We start from the raw sequence: 14,608 nt of genomic DNA on the forward strand, positions 1-14,608 counted from the left end.
TTAAGGCAATGCATTTCTTTAATTCAACATAGAAATTGTAACAAACTGTGTATTTTCTGATAAATTCTGAAGTATTTAATTGTAAAAAATAAAGTTACTGATCACATGCTACTCTATCTGCTATTCTTCATTAGGTTTTGAAATACAGTGGAGCATCGCTACAGTCACTGCCCCAACAATGTGGCAGCCAGTGACAGCTTCTCTTCCACCCAGGAGCTGCAAACCAGGAAACTAATGACCCCTGCCTTCTCCCAGTTCAAATCCTCCTTTGTTTCTTCCCATCTCCCCCAGTTTCCACCTCTCTTCCAAAAGAGGAAAAAAACCCCATGAAACACTTATCTGACTCCTGAAAGGAGCTTCATAGCAAGGCTCAACTGTATAGACTAGAAAAAGATATAAAAAGTGATTAAAATCCAAAAATTCAGAGAAGGAAAACGTAATAAAGTACGCATGGCATGATAAACCAGGATACACATAGCAATTTGCTACATTTTTCAAAAGTGCTAACCAATTTTAGCTTAAAGTAGTTCAAGAGATCTTACAAATTGCTACCATAGTGTAAAACTGAGTATTTTGAAAAATCTAAAACCTGACTTGACTGTAGAAAATGTATTATATCTGTTTCTAATTTACATAGCATTTGTATTTAGGCACACAAAAATAAATATAGACAGTCAAATGCTTCATTAAGTCTGCAGAAAGTTCTAGTTAAAACCAAGCAATCAACTGTTGTGACAAACATCACATTTTTACGCTTCTCTCTCTACACCACATGTGTGTACTGGGGTGGATATCCCTTATTTCATCCTCAGGCTTCTGCAAAAGTTACTTAAGAGGGTGAGACTGTGTTTTCTGCCAAAACCAGGTAATTTGGCTGGCTACAAAGAGATAATTTCTCAGAAAACTCAATTGATACTTTCTGTTAAAATGTTTTATTCCTGCTTCTGGGCCAGGCAACTTCGGGCTGGAGCAGAAGCCAGGCTGAGCTGTTATGGCACAACAGGACTAGAAGGTTAGTGACCAGATTTTAATAGCACTGTGTAAGAGTGTAGATGATTCTTACAAATCAGAGTAGGACTCCTTTGAGAAGGATCTCAAGCTGTTCTTTCCCTAAGGAACACACAGTGATCCCAGTATTCCCGCAAGTCTCCCTGCTGCTTCCTCAGTAAAATTGGTTTTACCTTAGGTGTAAGCATTCCCCAGGCACATTCAGTGACCCCACATCTGTTTTTACAATGCTTGTGGTACCTCTAACAACCTCTCTCCAGTGCTCAGGGAAGCAGGAAGACATTTGGCTTCCAATGGCATGGGCTCACCAGTACCAGTCTGGTGATCCATGCCATGGTCCCTAATTAATGGAGAAAAGTATTATGCAGCTGAGATTGGCACAACTGGCAGTCTCTGGTCAACTGGGAACCTAACAATAAATTTCAGCTTTCCTGATTTCACTTGAAGAAAAAACTTTTCTGTTTCTGAGTATCCAGCTCTAGTACACTCATTCTCCACTAGCCTAAGGGCAGAACCTGAACTGTGGTTATCAGTGTGTGGTGATTGAGGGCTTTCAACACATAAAAATTATTCAAGTTATTCCACTATCTTGAAACAAATTGAAAAACATCACAAACAATACCAAGCAGCATAAGTTTTATTTGGTGTTACAACAGCTGTGCAGCACCCATGCTTTTGGGCACCACGTTTGACTGTTTATGACTTCTCTTTTCAAAATCTAAACAATTGTTCAGACAACTCCATGTGCTTTTTTAATATACATATTGTGACCCCTGCATTCAGCCTGTCCAGTTAACACTAGAAATATTTGTCAAGGCAATTAATTATTTCACCTTTGCTATAATTAGGGAGCAAAAGAAAAATTTTACTTTAATCTGACTGATCACATGTACTGTACATACCTGTTCCAAACCCAGCGTACTCAGAAGTTTCTAATTTAATGCACTCTCTTATTCAAGTCAAAATGCTGTACATCTACGTATCCACACAATCGTACATTCCTAATGATTCTTCTTTACACCTTTATTCTTTTTAGACATCTGTTTTTAAAAAGGAATAAAGAAGTTGCCCTGCAGATCTATATTTCTTTAGAACAAAACATTATACACTACCTTGAAAAATAATTTTATCAAAACCAAATTCAAATCACTGTCATGTACAATTTTCAGTTAACAGTTCACATTGAAATTGCACTTTGCAGATAGAATAAAACTAAAAAATGAAAACATATTCTATTTCCTTTCACAGGAGACTGCCTCTTCAGGATTTTTCTTCCGTGAATGCTTGTATTTGTCTACATACGCTTTCACTAGATTTGCCACTTTTGCAGAATTCACTTCTCCGCTCTTGCTATGACAAACCTACAACAGTTTAAAGAACAAAAACACTTGAAACATTTCCGTTGATTTGCCACAGTCCCACATTATTCATTTATTTCCCCCACGCTCCTGATTCTTCCATCCCAGGCCAAACATATTTTAAAACTCCTAATACTTTCCGATTGCTTCCCAAATACTTCTGAATTCCCATTCAACTCTTCCACACAATAACCAGGTTCTGTTCTGAGAAGCCAAGGAAAGCTCTTGTGGATGGAGAAAGAAGAAAGCTATTTTTGCTTCTCCCTCTTGGCCCTTTCCAGCAACTATGAGCTGTTCCCACAAGAACGAGAAATGCAGCCCAAAGCCTGCCCCAGGTGAAACGTGTGCAGCCCGGATTACTGCACCAACTCACTTTATCCACAGCTTTCCGCACAATTTCTTTGTATTCCTCCTTAGTGATATCTTTGTTTTGGTAGAAAGGTTTAATCGCGAGCTTGACCTCTTGTGCTGCTTTTTCTTGAATTAGCAATTTCTGAAGAGAAAACAAACTTGAGTGTTATTTTTCACTGCCTACGTATCTTTATCAATCACAAATTAAAACTTCACAGGAAAAAGGTTGCTACAGAAGATTAGAAAACCACCCCCCCCACACACACACATTTCAGCTCTCACGGGAGCTGCCTGTGCTCTGCTAAGAACAGAACATTTTCCCACAGCAGTTCAAGTAATATTCATAATAGTGCTGCTTTAAAGAAGACTACATTAAAGAGTCAGTTGCTAATCTGTGTCCTACGGCTGCCACAAAAATATTACACACACGATGGTATGGAGCATATTACACTGAAGGGTTATTGTCATAACTTGCTATTTTTTAGTATATCAAAATACATTTACATAAAAATTAATATTTTTACATTTTAATGTAAATATATAGACAGTGTTTATATAAATATATGCTGAACTTTGAACTTGCCTGGTCCTTCTTCGAGCTATCTGCACTGGCTTCCACTGTTACACTTGCTTTGTTTTCTCCCAATTTTACAGCTGCATTAGAGCTCTTCACGTGACCTGATGACGTTGCATTACCCGAATTTGGTCCCTGAACTGTTCCCACGTTTCCCAGGACTGCTGCTGGAGCAGGCAAGGCTGGAGCACTCATGCTGTTACTTACATGAGCAGCATTTGGAACACCCTGTTTTAAAAAGTTATCAGCTGTTAATAAATCATTCTTCCATATGGCAATGTGCCTTTCTAGGAGTCTCAGCTGCTGCAGAATGAGCACAAATATTGCATGCTTTGGTTCATTACCTAATTCCCACACTGCCCATTATTATGGAAAGTACACACGTTACATTAGATCTATTCAAAGGAAAAAACAAAAAGAAGAGCTTGAGAAGTAAAGCATCTTCCATGTCACCACAGTGGCTGCCAGTTTCTAGCTCTGATACCAGTAATAAAGTACCCTGCAAACAGGCATGGAGGGTGTTAGTACAGGGGGAAGGAAGTTTATGGCTGCAGAATCAATCTGATTTACAAAACAGGGCTGTGATAAGTAAACATTTTCTAAAAAAAATCAGCACCTAAACACACGTGCAAAAGGTATCTTAAGCCATACTTGCATTCCTGCATCATAATGATGCTGCTTTGAAAACATCTATTTTCATATTGGTTATCAGCTTGAACTTGCAAATTACATTTCAAATGTAAATACACAGGCTAGAGATGAAATGCTGGCTGAAGTACCAAGATCTGTTTTTCAGGGAAAGCCATTTTCTGGTCATTTCCAAACATCACCAAAAGGCATTGTACATACTTGGGAACTGAGAAATTAAGTAGCTCTCAGACTTCAGATAGAGGCCATTTTTAGCAAAAGCCCAAAACATCCTCCTGGCATGTTTCTGGCAGGCTACACTAAACACTGCCTTTTTGCAGGTCATCACCATTACTCTTTACACATCTGCATTTATCCAGATGGAAAATAATGAAACAGGAATTTGAGCTCTTTGGAAAAGACAGAGAAATGGAGCTGTTACAATCAGCATACTAACGCTCACCAGCATGCTCTCTTCATTTTCTTTTCAACAGGAAGGACAGGTGGTGTCCTGCAGTATTCAGTCATTTCTATTGTGCTACCACTGAGGAACTGATGAATGAAAGGTCAAAGAAAAAGCAGCAGCGGCTCCCAAGAGCATTCAGGTTCATGGACGTCAGTCCACAGCAGCAGGTACGAGCAACAAGTGTAACACGGGCTTAGCAAGAGTAACTGTGCTTTGCAGCAATACACAATCTTTACAGAAACACATGTATTGCTGCATTAGATACTCGTTTCAGAGGCTGGTAGCCTATATTCTGACTTCTTACAGTTTTGGAGGCTAAACTTACTGGATTTCCAATTGTGAAAATATTTTAATTACAGACAGGAGGCATTAATCAAATCAGCAAGCATCTACCAGGATTTTAGTTCCAGAAGTACCTTGCTGGTTTACTTTGCAGTGTATTAAGTTATTTCATATGACCTGTAACCCCACTCAGTATTTCCCACAGCACTTAACTCTCCTTGTTCTAACTTAACGAATATGAACAGATGACAGCAGTGAAAAGTGAGAACAATGTAGGCCATTTATCAGTTCACTTCAGATCTTTAGAGATGATGCATGAAAACAGAGGGTTAGAAATTGTTTGTTCTAGAACATCACTTTTTCAACCTGCAGTGTAGGGGAAAGCATTTTAGGTTAGAATAGGCAGCAGCAAAAGAAAAGCACAAACCCCAGTCAGCTCCTGAAGAGCCCTTTACTTATCATAAATGCAGCATTACATCTTCTTGCAGGGCCATGGATTCTCCTCCAAGTTGTTCATATTCCTTTCCTGATATAAAAGCTCTTAATATAAACAGCTGGCTACAGGAGGAGCTCACATACACGAGAGTTGTTTTAAAGATATCTTGAGAGTCATAAAAAGATGGTCTGACCTGTGCATGGCAGAGTGTTTTTGAAACTGGAGAAATAAAGTGGGAGTTAGGTCTCAAACAGGGCATGCAAAACCGGGAGAATCAGGTAAGAAGGGGGAAGTAAAGAACATCAAAGAGGCCTCAGAAATTATTAATAAAAACACTCAAAAGATTACACAGAATAGCAAATGCATGTATGGGGAAGCCACTGAGATGGTGACAGCTGGAGAATGGAAGTGTGGAACAAATGGGTGCCATGCAGTACTCGGCAATTTTCCTCTGCTGATAGACCCCATGGGATGAGAAATGCAACACAGAAGTTTAGATCACTTCCTACATGCTGCTGAAAGGGGATTCAAACATTTCCTAAAATGCTTAAAAATCACATTTGGAAGGGGAAAATTTAGTTTTGGAAGCAGGTCACTTCTAAGATGAAAAAGGTAACTGACTAAACTGATGAAATTTTTCAGTGTTCCACTACCACAGAAACCCAGTTATGATGTTGTGTGTTGCTATTATTTAAAAGCTACAGTCTCTGAACAACCCATATGCTCATGGATGCTTCCACTTCAAATTTGGTGTGGGGTGGAAGAAAACAGGCAAGAGAGAAAGAAACTGCAAGTATAAATTTATGGTATTTGAGATAAAGAATCCTTAACTGGTATTATTTCACCACTGCTCTTGCCATGGCTTCTGATAAAGCATACCTGCAATTGTTTTCCATCTTGCTGTGAAGCAATGTAGTTGACTTGTTGAGATGGTGGGGGTGGAGGTGGAGGCGGAGGTAATCCCTGAGAAATATTTGTGGGAGCAGCTACCTGTATGAGAGGCACTCCGGTAGGGAGATGCATGGGCATTGGAGGGTGGATGTTGAAAGGATTTCGTTGCATATTCATCAAGGGAGGATGGACACCCACTGGATACGGGAAGATATTCATAGGTTGGTGCTGTGCATTCACTTGTGGCATTACATTCATTTGTTGATGCATCATATTTATTGGTAACTGAGAACCATCACTTTGCTGGTTGCCTTGGTCTTTGAGGTTTGGATCTGCAAAAAAAAAAAAACAAAAAACAAACAAACAAACAGACAGTAGATCAAGAAGAAATTCTGTACTTCATAAAGCAAAAGCGGAGCCAGGTGTTTAAACTCTTAATTAAGGATAGATTATCAAAAAGCTTTCTATAATCAGAGTATTTTCAAGATATTGCATTACTTTATTACACAGCACTCACCACCATATATGTCATGAAACCAAATGCTAGCTTCCAAGTTTAAAAAGTTCAGGTTACTATGGAAGCCTGCAATTTGAATTTCTGTTCTCTACTTCTTCCCATAACACAGCCAATAAATTATTTCATCACAATGAAACCACAATTTTTCACCAAAGAGCAGGAAGACAACATAATTTATCCAGTTCCACAACTGCAGAAGGTTAGTCACACATTACCACAGCAAGTCTCTGCTTCCCTTTGCCTGAGTCACACACACTCACTGTACAGTTCTGGTAATTACAGAAATACTCAGCTGGGATTTTTCACACTGAGCAATAAGTCATCCTCAAACAATTTCAGAGATACTCATATTCAGAAAGAGTTGTTCCAAAACCCCATAGTGGTATAACAGGTAAAGCCTAGAACTAAAAATAACCTCTTGGGGTAGCAGGTAGCACTTCTTAAATAAATTACTTTGATATCCCATCTTCTCTTCAACAGAAGACAAAAAGTTAAAATCCAGTCACAAGCAGCAAGCCTTCCAGAAGTCAAGAAATTCATTTGGAGAAATGATTGATAGGCTGTAATTTAAATGTCCTTCCTTAGAATCCCTTCCTTGAGGAACCCTGACATCTAAATCACAGCAATTGCAATCTAAGGCCTTACGTGTCAGCCCAAATCCTCATTTTTAACAATAATGGGATAACAGAATCACTGAGGTTGGAAGGGACCTATTGAGACTCTGGTCCAACCTCCCCGCTCAAGCAAGGTCAGCAAAAGCAGGTTGCCCTGGAGGACCATGTCATTCAGAACCGTGTCATGATGGCCTGTTTTATCCAGTTATGAGAGCTTGCTGTACTATTCTCAGCTGAATTCAGGTTCCAAAAGTGAGTAACAGCATGATTGTTCCTGAACTATAAGAAAAAGTCTTTGAATCACAAAGTGCTTTCAGTTACAGGTTTGGTAAGCTTTCCCTGCAGCAGATTAAAGGGTGAAACTGTTGCCTCAAAACTAGGGAGGAGCCACTGATGCAGTTGTCTCTCAGAAGAGGGAGAAAACTGCTGGCACATGGGAAGAAAATGCATAAAAATGAAAGGCAAAACAAGGAGACAGTGCGAGAGTGCAAGTGCGGTTGTCTTTAGAAATGGATTTTATAGTTTTTTAATTCAATTCACATCTACCTTTAAAGATTATTAATCAGGGCATTAATAATCTGTGGATGACTTCTTAGCTATTCAGAATCAATCTCATCCACAGTTAACTTATTTCTACCAAAATGTTTATTTCTGGCAGGGTAGTTGTCTTTTAGATATAAAAACCCCTCAAAAACGAACTTAGACTTATACTGACATTTTAGAGGAATTTTAATACTGAAATACAGTAAAAGCACTGGTTTTGTACTTATAAATTTCCCTAGATTTTTTTTTAAAGCATTTAAACAGGACTGTGCTTATTTAGGAGCAAGATTAACATCAACATGGTGCTTTGTCATCTCTAAAATCTGTTGTGTGGGTCTGCACAGACAAATTCATGTCTTTTTGAAACAAATCAGCCTTTTAAAAATTGTGCAGATGCCGAAAGTAACCATGAAGAAGATATGCTTTCTCTTCAGCCAAATCAATTTACTTCAGCAGCACTTTTCAGATGCACAGTCCTTAAACCCAAACTTGAACTTTACTCAAAACCAAGAAGCCATCAAAAGACAAGAAATCACCAAATTCCACACCTTTACCCCTCCATATTGCAAAAAGAGTATGGATTCACCCCAAATTATTTTTTAAAGAACTAATCAGCAGACCAGATCACAGGACAATGTGACAGGATTTTAATCAGCTACTGCATCTGTGACTAAGCTATTGTATTTCAAAACCATTAATACCTTGTTCAGGTGTCTCCTCTTCTTGTCTCATTCCCCATCCAGACTGTGGGCTCGATGAATTGCGTCCCCTTCTTGAATAATAATTCTGCACATCAGCAGGTAAAGTCTTCCTCACAGCCCAGCTGGATGCAGATGTCCACCCAGACCTGTCGGCGGGTGTATCGAACGAATATTCTTGCTCGTTCTTACGCTTGTACGGCTGCTGTTCTGAGAATCTTGAAGCTTCATTCCCAGAACCATTTGAGTTCCCTGAGAGAGGTTTTCTGTTTTGCCAGTGATTGTCACTCTGGTCTCCAAACATGAAACCACCTCGGCCACGCCCACCTCGGCCACGCTGACCTCTCCCTCGATTTGGAATCCAACCTGAGCCAAAGTTTTTATTCCAAGACTGTCCTGCATTATCATGTCTGCCCTCTTCCCAATGTGGCTTCTCTCTCTCTCTGTTCCTGACTTCAGGAACAGAGTTTATCCTCTCCATTACCCAGTCTGGACAATCATTCCTCTGCTTGTCTGAAGAACATTGATCATCATTGCTTTTTTCTGTATTGTCCTTCTCTTTTTTAAGATTTTCATTCTGTTTCTCTTGATCACTTCTCCTGTATCGATCATTTCCTCTGGGACTCCTCCAGCTGTCATTTGCCCATCTCTCTTTCCATCGAGGTGAATGACTTTCCCTCTCATTTCTAGAGAATGATGTACCTTTATTTCTAGTCCTAGATCGTGATCTTGATCTAGATCGTGACCGTGACCTAGACCACCTCCTATTTCTTCTGTCACGATCTCTTCTTTGATTATCTCTATCACTGCTTCGAGACCTAGATTTTCGCCTTGGAGGTGAATCCTTAGTTCCTGATCGAGATGATGATCTCCTGCTTTCCCTGACAGTTTCCCTTTTGGGAGATTGAGATGGTGGTTTTTTCTCATCTCTGAGTGTGTCTCTCTTTGGAGAGCAAGATAAGGATCTCCTTCCCTCCCTCACACTTGCCTTCTTGGGTGATCGTGAGCTCCTGTCTCCAGTTGTCTCCCTTTTAGGGGATGGTGACTGAGATTTCCTGCCCTCTCTCCTAGAAGGAGACCAAGTTGTCGATGGAGAGTGAAATCTAGATCTTCTAGTTCGAGCCTTTTTCTCTTTTTTGAGCTCTGGCTGGCACTCTCTTTCTTGAGAAACAGTTTCATCTTTTTCATCAGAACCTGATGCAGAGTTTCCCACATCACACTGTAAGGAGTTCACTTCTCCTTGCTCTGTACTTTCAGCCGGTGGTAACTGCTCAATCTTAGGTTCATTCTGGTCACTGCAAAATGAGTCACAGTCCATTGGTATCATTTCATTGTTATCTTCACCAAAATGTTTATGTTCAGCATTTACGTGGGGTGATTCTGAAGTTCCACCCTTTTCACTTTCTGAAATGGTGTTCTCTTCTAAGGGTTGTTCTGATGTACTGTCCATAGAAATACTGTGTATTAACACATCTGGTTTTTCATTTTGAACAGGTTTTGTATTTGCACAGTCTGCTACTGGTTTTAGTTCAGTCTCAGAATTATCTATTTCCATGGCTTCAGGATGCTCAGGCAATTCGCTTCCAAGGCTCTCTAATGGCTGATCTTTTCCCAAAGGTTCCAGATGTTCCAACAATTCATTTTCTGGACTAACTATGGGCTGATCTACTTTTGTCAAAGTTTCTGTGTTCTCCATTAATTCTTTTTGAGGACTACATGATGCCTGATCTACTTTTTCAGAAGTTACGTGGTCATGTACATCATCTTTGGGACTAGCTACTGTTTCCATTTGTTCAAGAGTATTTTCACAATTGTCCTGATTGGCAAGATCTACTTTTTTTTCAGTAGCCTCTTTTACTTCAAATTCCTGAATTGCACTTCCTAAAGTTAGTATTGGGGGTTCTTGGAGAGAAAAACCTACATCTGCATTGCCTGAAGTATCTTCATCTCTGTCACATTCTCCTGTAGTTTCCTCAACTTCTGCATGCTCACTACAGCTTTCCAATCCATTAGCAGATTCTGTTTCCACATTATTCTTCTGTGAGAGGCTTGCATTATTGCTTTCATTATCTGACTGATGGTCTTTATCTAAAGTTAGAACTGCTTCAGGCTCAGCAATGTCATCATCTTCCACTGAGCCACAGGGTGATTTTTCAGGACGCGCAGAACTTCTGAGTTTCTTTTTAACTGCAGGTGTTTGTTGTTTAACTGCTCTTTTAGACTTGCGTTTTGGAGGAGCCTTCTCTGGTTCTGCATGAGTTTTATTCAGAGATGGGTTATTGCTATCAGGGGCACTGCAAGCAGAACTGCTTGATCTAGGGGAGCTGTGAGACTGACTCAGAGCCTCGTTTTTGCTGTTTCGTGCAGACCTCCTCATAGGAGTAGTAGTAACGGATTTCCTCCTACTTCCTCTAGTGCCAGATGAACCAGAAGCTTCCTTTTTCTCTTCTCCTTCTTGGGTACATGCAACAGCATATCCTTTGCCTAAAGATTCTAATAAAAATAGAACACATTAAGATTTGATAATAACCATTTATCTGAACAAAGTTAAGAACATCTGCAGTGTAACAGATATCCTCAAATAATACAATTCAAGATTTAGTATGAAATACTGCCACAGCTTTTTTTTCTTTTTTAAATGAAGACTGGTTGTTTTCAAGAACAGAAGCAAGTTAAAGTGACACATCAGACATCTGAACACACACTTAAGAAGCAGTACCAGCACGGCTACATGGACAGTGATGGCATTCACAATGAATCTGTTATTGACATGGCTGCACAAAGACAGTCAGCATTTAAGCTGTTAGAAAAGTAATGAATTATCCACACAACGCTGTTAGCATATAGCAGTTCCTGTCAGTCTATAACACAGGCCTGTTGAGATAGTGAAGCTCAGCACTAGAGAAAGGGACATTTTCCAATGGCCATCAGGGGATGATCACACAGGCAGCAGTTGATCAGACACAGCAGTGACAGTGCAAACTTATTCACCAGTTACAGAGCAAACTCAACTTAAACTCTGTCACAAGGTACCCAAGATCCCTGCAGCATTTAAGTGAACAGGGAGTGCAACTTTTGGGGCAGCCTGCAGTGCATCAAAAAAACACTAAAGCTCTACAAAGAATGATTAAGGCGCACCTAGCAAGCAGCTCATCTCTTGTGTTAGTACTGCACTAATTTATTTCATGCCATCTACCATTTGACAAAAGTCTTGGTAGGGAAGCTAACGGTTATATTCACTGCACAGGGAAGACTGCACTGCCAATAGCTATGAAGGCTTATGGTGGACAACTCAGGAATTAAAGATAATTAAGTAAATATACTTGAATGTAATACTTCAGAACTAAATTAATTTCTTGAGATGTCCATTAATTTGTTTCACACTTTGTGTAGATTTCAGGAAGCATCAAGAATGTGGTGTTTAAATGAATTATTTTACAGCTTCAATTTCATACACAAATAGTGCAAACTTACTAAGAAAGATTAATTGCTATGGTTTTTGCAATGAATCTCTCGTATCACAAACATGTGATTTTAACTCTTTGTACAACATTATTTCCCATGCTTTTGCTACACTAAAATATTTGTCTGATGTATGCATAAACAGATTTTATAAAAGCAAGATTGGAATAAGAAAAGTAAGTAACAGCAAAAAAGCCTCTTTCTACCACTTACTACTTTGTTAGCAGAACAAAAAAAACCTTTCACTGTATTAAATGCAAGCAATTATGTCAGAGAATGAATTCCACAACCACTTCGCTAGCATTTAAAAGAGCACAGGACTATAATCACATCTTCTGACCTTCCTTGCAAACACACAATAATTTGCCTGAACATGAAAAAAAATACAATAGTAGTTCTGGGAGTCGTATGTCCAATGATCAAATGACCACTTAAGATAATGAAAACCAACAACATCAACTGTATAGAAGGTACCATGTCTTTAAAAGAAAATATCATGATGGTAAAGAACTTCCAAAGGAATTTCAGGTGACTGACACTATTTCGGGTATCTACTCTACCAGTCTCACCAATCATTTTGTTACAAAGTGACTTGACAGTGGTTAACCAGCACTAACTCAGAAATAGGTGGCTGTCTCCAACTAATTAGGTCTTCAAACCTACTACAATAGCCAGGAAATCAAGTCAGATGCTACATGACATTTCAAATTTTTAATATCTGTGATAATTTTCTTCAAGGGAGAAGTAACCATCTTGCAATAATAAAAAAATCCCCAGCAGAATACAAGTGGAATGTAGGAATCCGGACAGAATTAAAAGGCGAGTTATTTTTCTAACACATTCAAAATCTACATGTGAAGCAGAAACCTCTTTTTAGCATGCCTACTACTTAAAATTTTAACAGAAAAGCTTCACAAGCTTTGGACTTGGACCAAATACAAGGCATTTCAGCTCGCTGACTCTTTATTGAAAAATATTTTATCACACAAAAACTGCATAATCCCAGCATAAATCATAGTGGTATTTGTAGAGTCACTAATGCATTTTCAGGTCAAATTAGTAAAAAAGACTATTAAATGGTAACAGACTTTTAAAACTGCAGCAGCCACAGGGATGATTCAGGCACTGCAGTTACATGATCATCACTGGTATTTGTATGCCTCATTGTACTACCCTGGAAGCTACTGTCAGCTGGTACTCTGATGCAAAACTGTATACTTTAGGTGTGACCAAAAGTTGAGGGGAGTGTAAAAAGAAAACAAAAAATGCTTATGATATGACCTCAGGCACAATTTAGTAAAAAATGCAAGAAGCAGTTTGCATCTTTTCTTAAATGCATCTATTTTCTTCATTCTCGTTTTCTCCACCTCTTTAAAAAGCCAGCGTCCTTTGATATAAATATTTGCCATGCATCTCTAACAGTATTCTGTTAGAATACTTTCTCTTTACCTTTTCTTATGCATGTCAGCCTTTTACTCAGATGCTATGCAAAAACTAAATGGGGAAGGAATACTCACTCAACAGAATGTGACTAAAATCCTCAAGGGACATTTTCATATCCACCATCCCCAGGTTTTACTAGGAAATTTTAAGACTCTTACTTCCTGCATGCTCCTTATCAATAGAAAGTCTTTAAACAAAACTTGAAGATTACTTAGAACTTGGAATCTTAAAACATTGTAGTATGTCGGCACTAATCTTAAAATTCAATCTTTGTCCACAGTAGAAGTATCAAACTTCTAATCAAGAAAACTGACAAAATTCTGTTCTAAATATAATTTTTTAATGCTTCCAGTGCATCCTAACAAAAAAGCCTGACTATAGAAATAGAAAGGTAGAAAGGGAAGTCAAGAGGTATGAGCTAACATGCATACTACTAGAACCAAAATGGGGAAGGATCAGTTACATTGCACTGCCAAACATCAGAGATCTGAGGAAGCAACCTATCCACTTTTCACAGGGAAATGTGGAGGTGAAATACATACCTTTAAAAAGAATAAAGAATATGAATGAACAAAGAAAGTTCTTCATGATCCTTCTACTACCTAACTCCTTCTGGCAATTTACTTCCACACAATTTTTGTAAGCCAGGAGACCCAAATCTGTCCTATCTCTTTGCCTACTAGGCAAGTGGTGTGATTCCCAACTCAAAGAAGGTATTTACTCTAGCCTTAAAAAATAGGACTCCTTTGTTTCCACTTCTTTGAACTTGTGCAGCCTTTTGGAAGAGAAACTACATTCTTGCTGAGTGTGGAGACAGAGGCTGTTAAAATAACTGGAGGAAGGCAATTCCTTCCATGTCTTGTCTTCTGCCACTTTCCTGACAGATCCTGGAGCTCCAGTACTTTTGCAAGCTTTTGCCTGCAGAGCTTGTAGACAAACTGAAAGAACTTCACTGCTTCCTGACTAATGTTCTTCTCTGTCAGAGAAGTTTGTTCCCAACACTGCACAATATACCTCTGAAACATGCCATTCTTAATGCATCAAAACAAGATTTATCCTTGAACAATGGGAAACAAAGAAAGAAGAGCACAAGAGAAAAAAGTATTGCAAATAGAAATAGAATTAAGTTACATAAATACTTACTAATTTAATCTTCAAAAGAAAAAGTTATACCAGCTTTGGGGTGGATGATTCATGGTCTGTATTCCAATTTCAGAAATTAAGTAGCTGGCTTTGAAATAGTACCAAACTGCATCAAAACAGAGGTTTTTTTTTCACCGTTAAGTGTAACTAACTCTGATTCCTGATAGTCATATTTTAACAATACTCCACATGAGC

General features: G+C 38.8%; 1 protein-coding gene across 3 annotated transcripts in view; it reads right to left on the reverse strand.

Moving 5' to 3' along the window:
- The window catches only part of SCAF11 (SR-related CTD associated factor 11), a 49,145-nt gene continuing 34,537 nt past the window's right edge, over window positions 1–14,608 (reverse strand). For all 3 annotated transcript variants that reach the window (XM_068997998.1, XM_068997982.1, XM_068997990.1), the window contains 5 exons: window positions 8,369–10,858; window positions 5,982–6,325; window positions 3,301–3,519; window positions 2,740–2,859; window positions 1–2,369 (listed from right to left, as the gene is read on the reverse strand). In XM_068997998.1, the coding sequence (XP_068854099.1) occupies window positions 2,241–2,369; window positions 2,740–2,859; window positions 3,301–3,519; window positions 5,982–6,325; window positions 8,369–10,858 (3,302 nt within the window). In that variant the 3' untranslated portion in view covers window positions 1–2,240. The remainder of the gene's footprint in view (window positions 2,370–2,739; window positions 2,860–3,300; window positions 3,520–5,981; window positions 6,326–8,368; window positions 10,859–14,608) is intronic.

Source organism: Aphelocoma coerulescens, chromosome 1A (assembly GCF_041296385.1).
Source record: "Aphelocoma coerulescens isolate FSJ_1873_10779 chromosome 1A, UR_Acoe_1.0, whole genome shotgun sequence".
Classification (NCBI taxonomy): domain Eukaryota; kingdom Metazoa; phylum Chordata; class Aves; order Passeriformes; family Corvidae; genus Aphelocoma; species Aphelocoma coerulescens.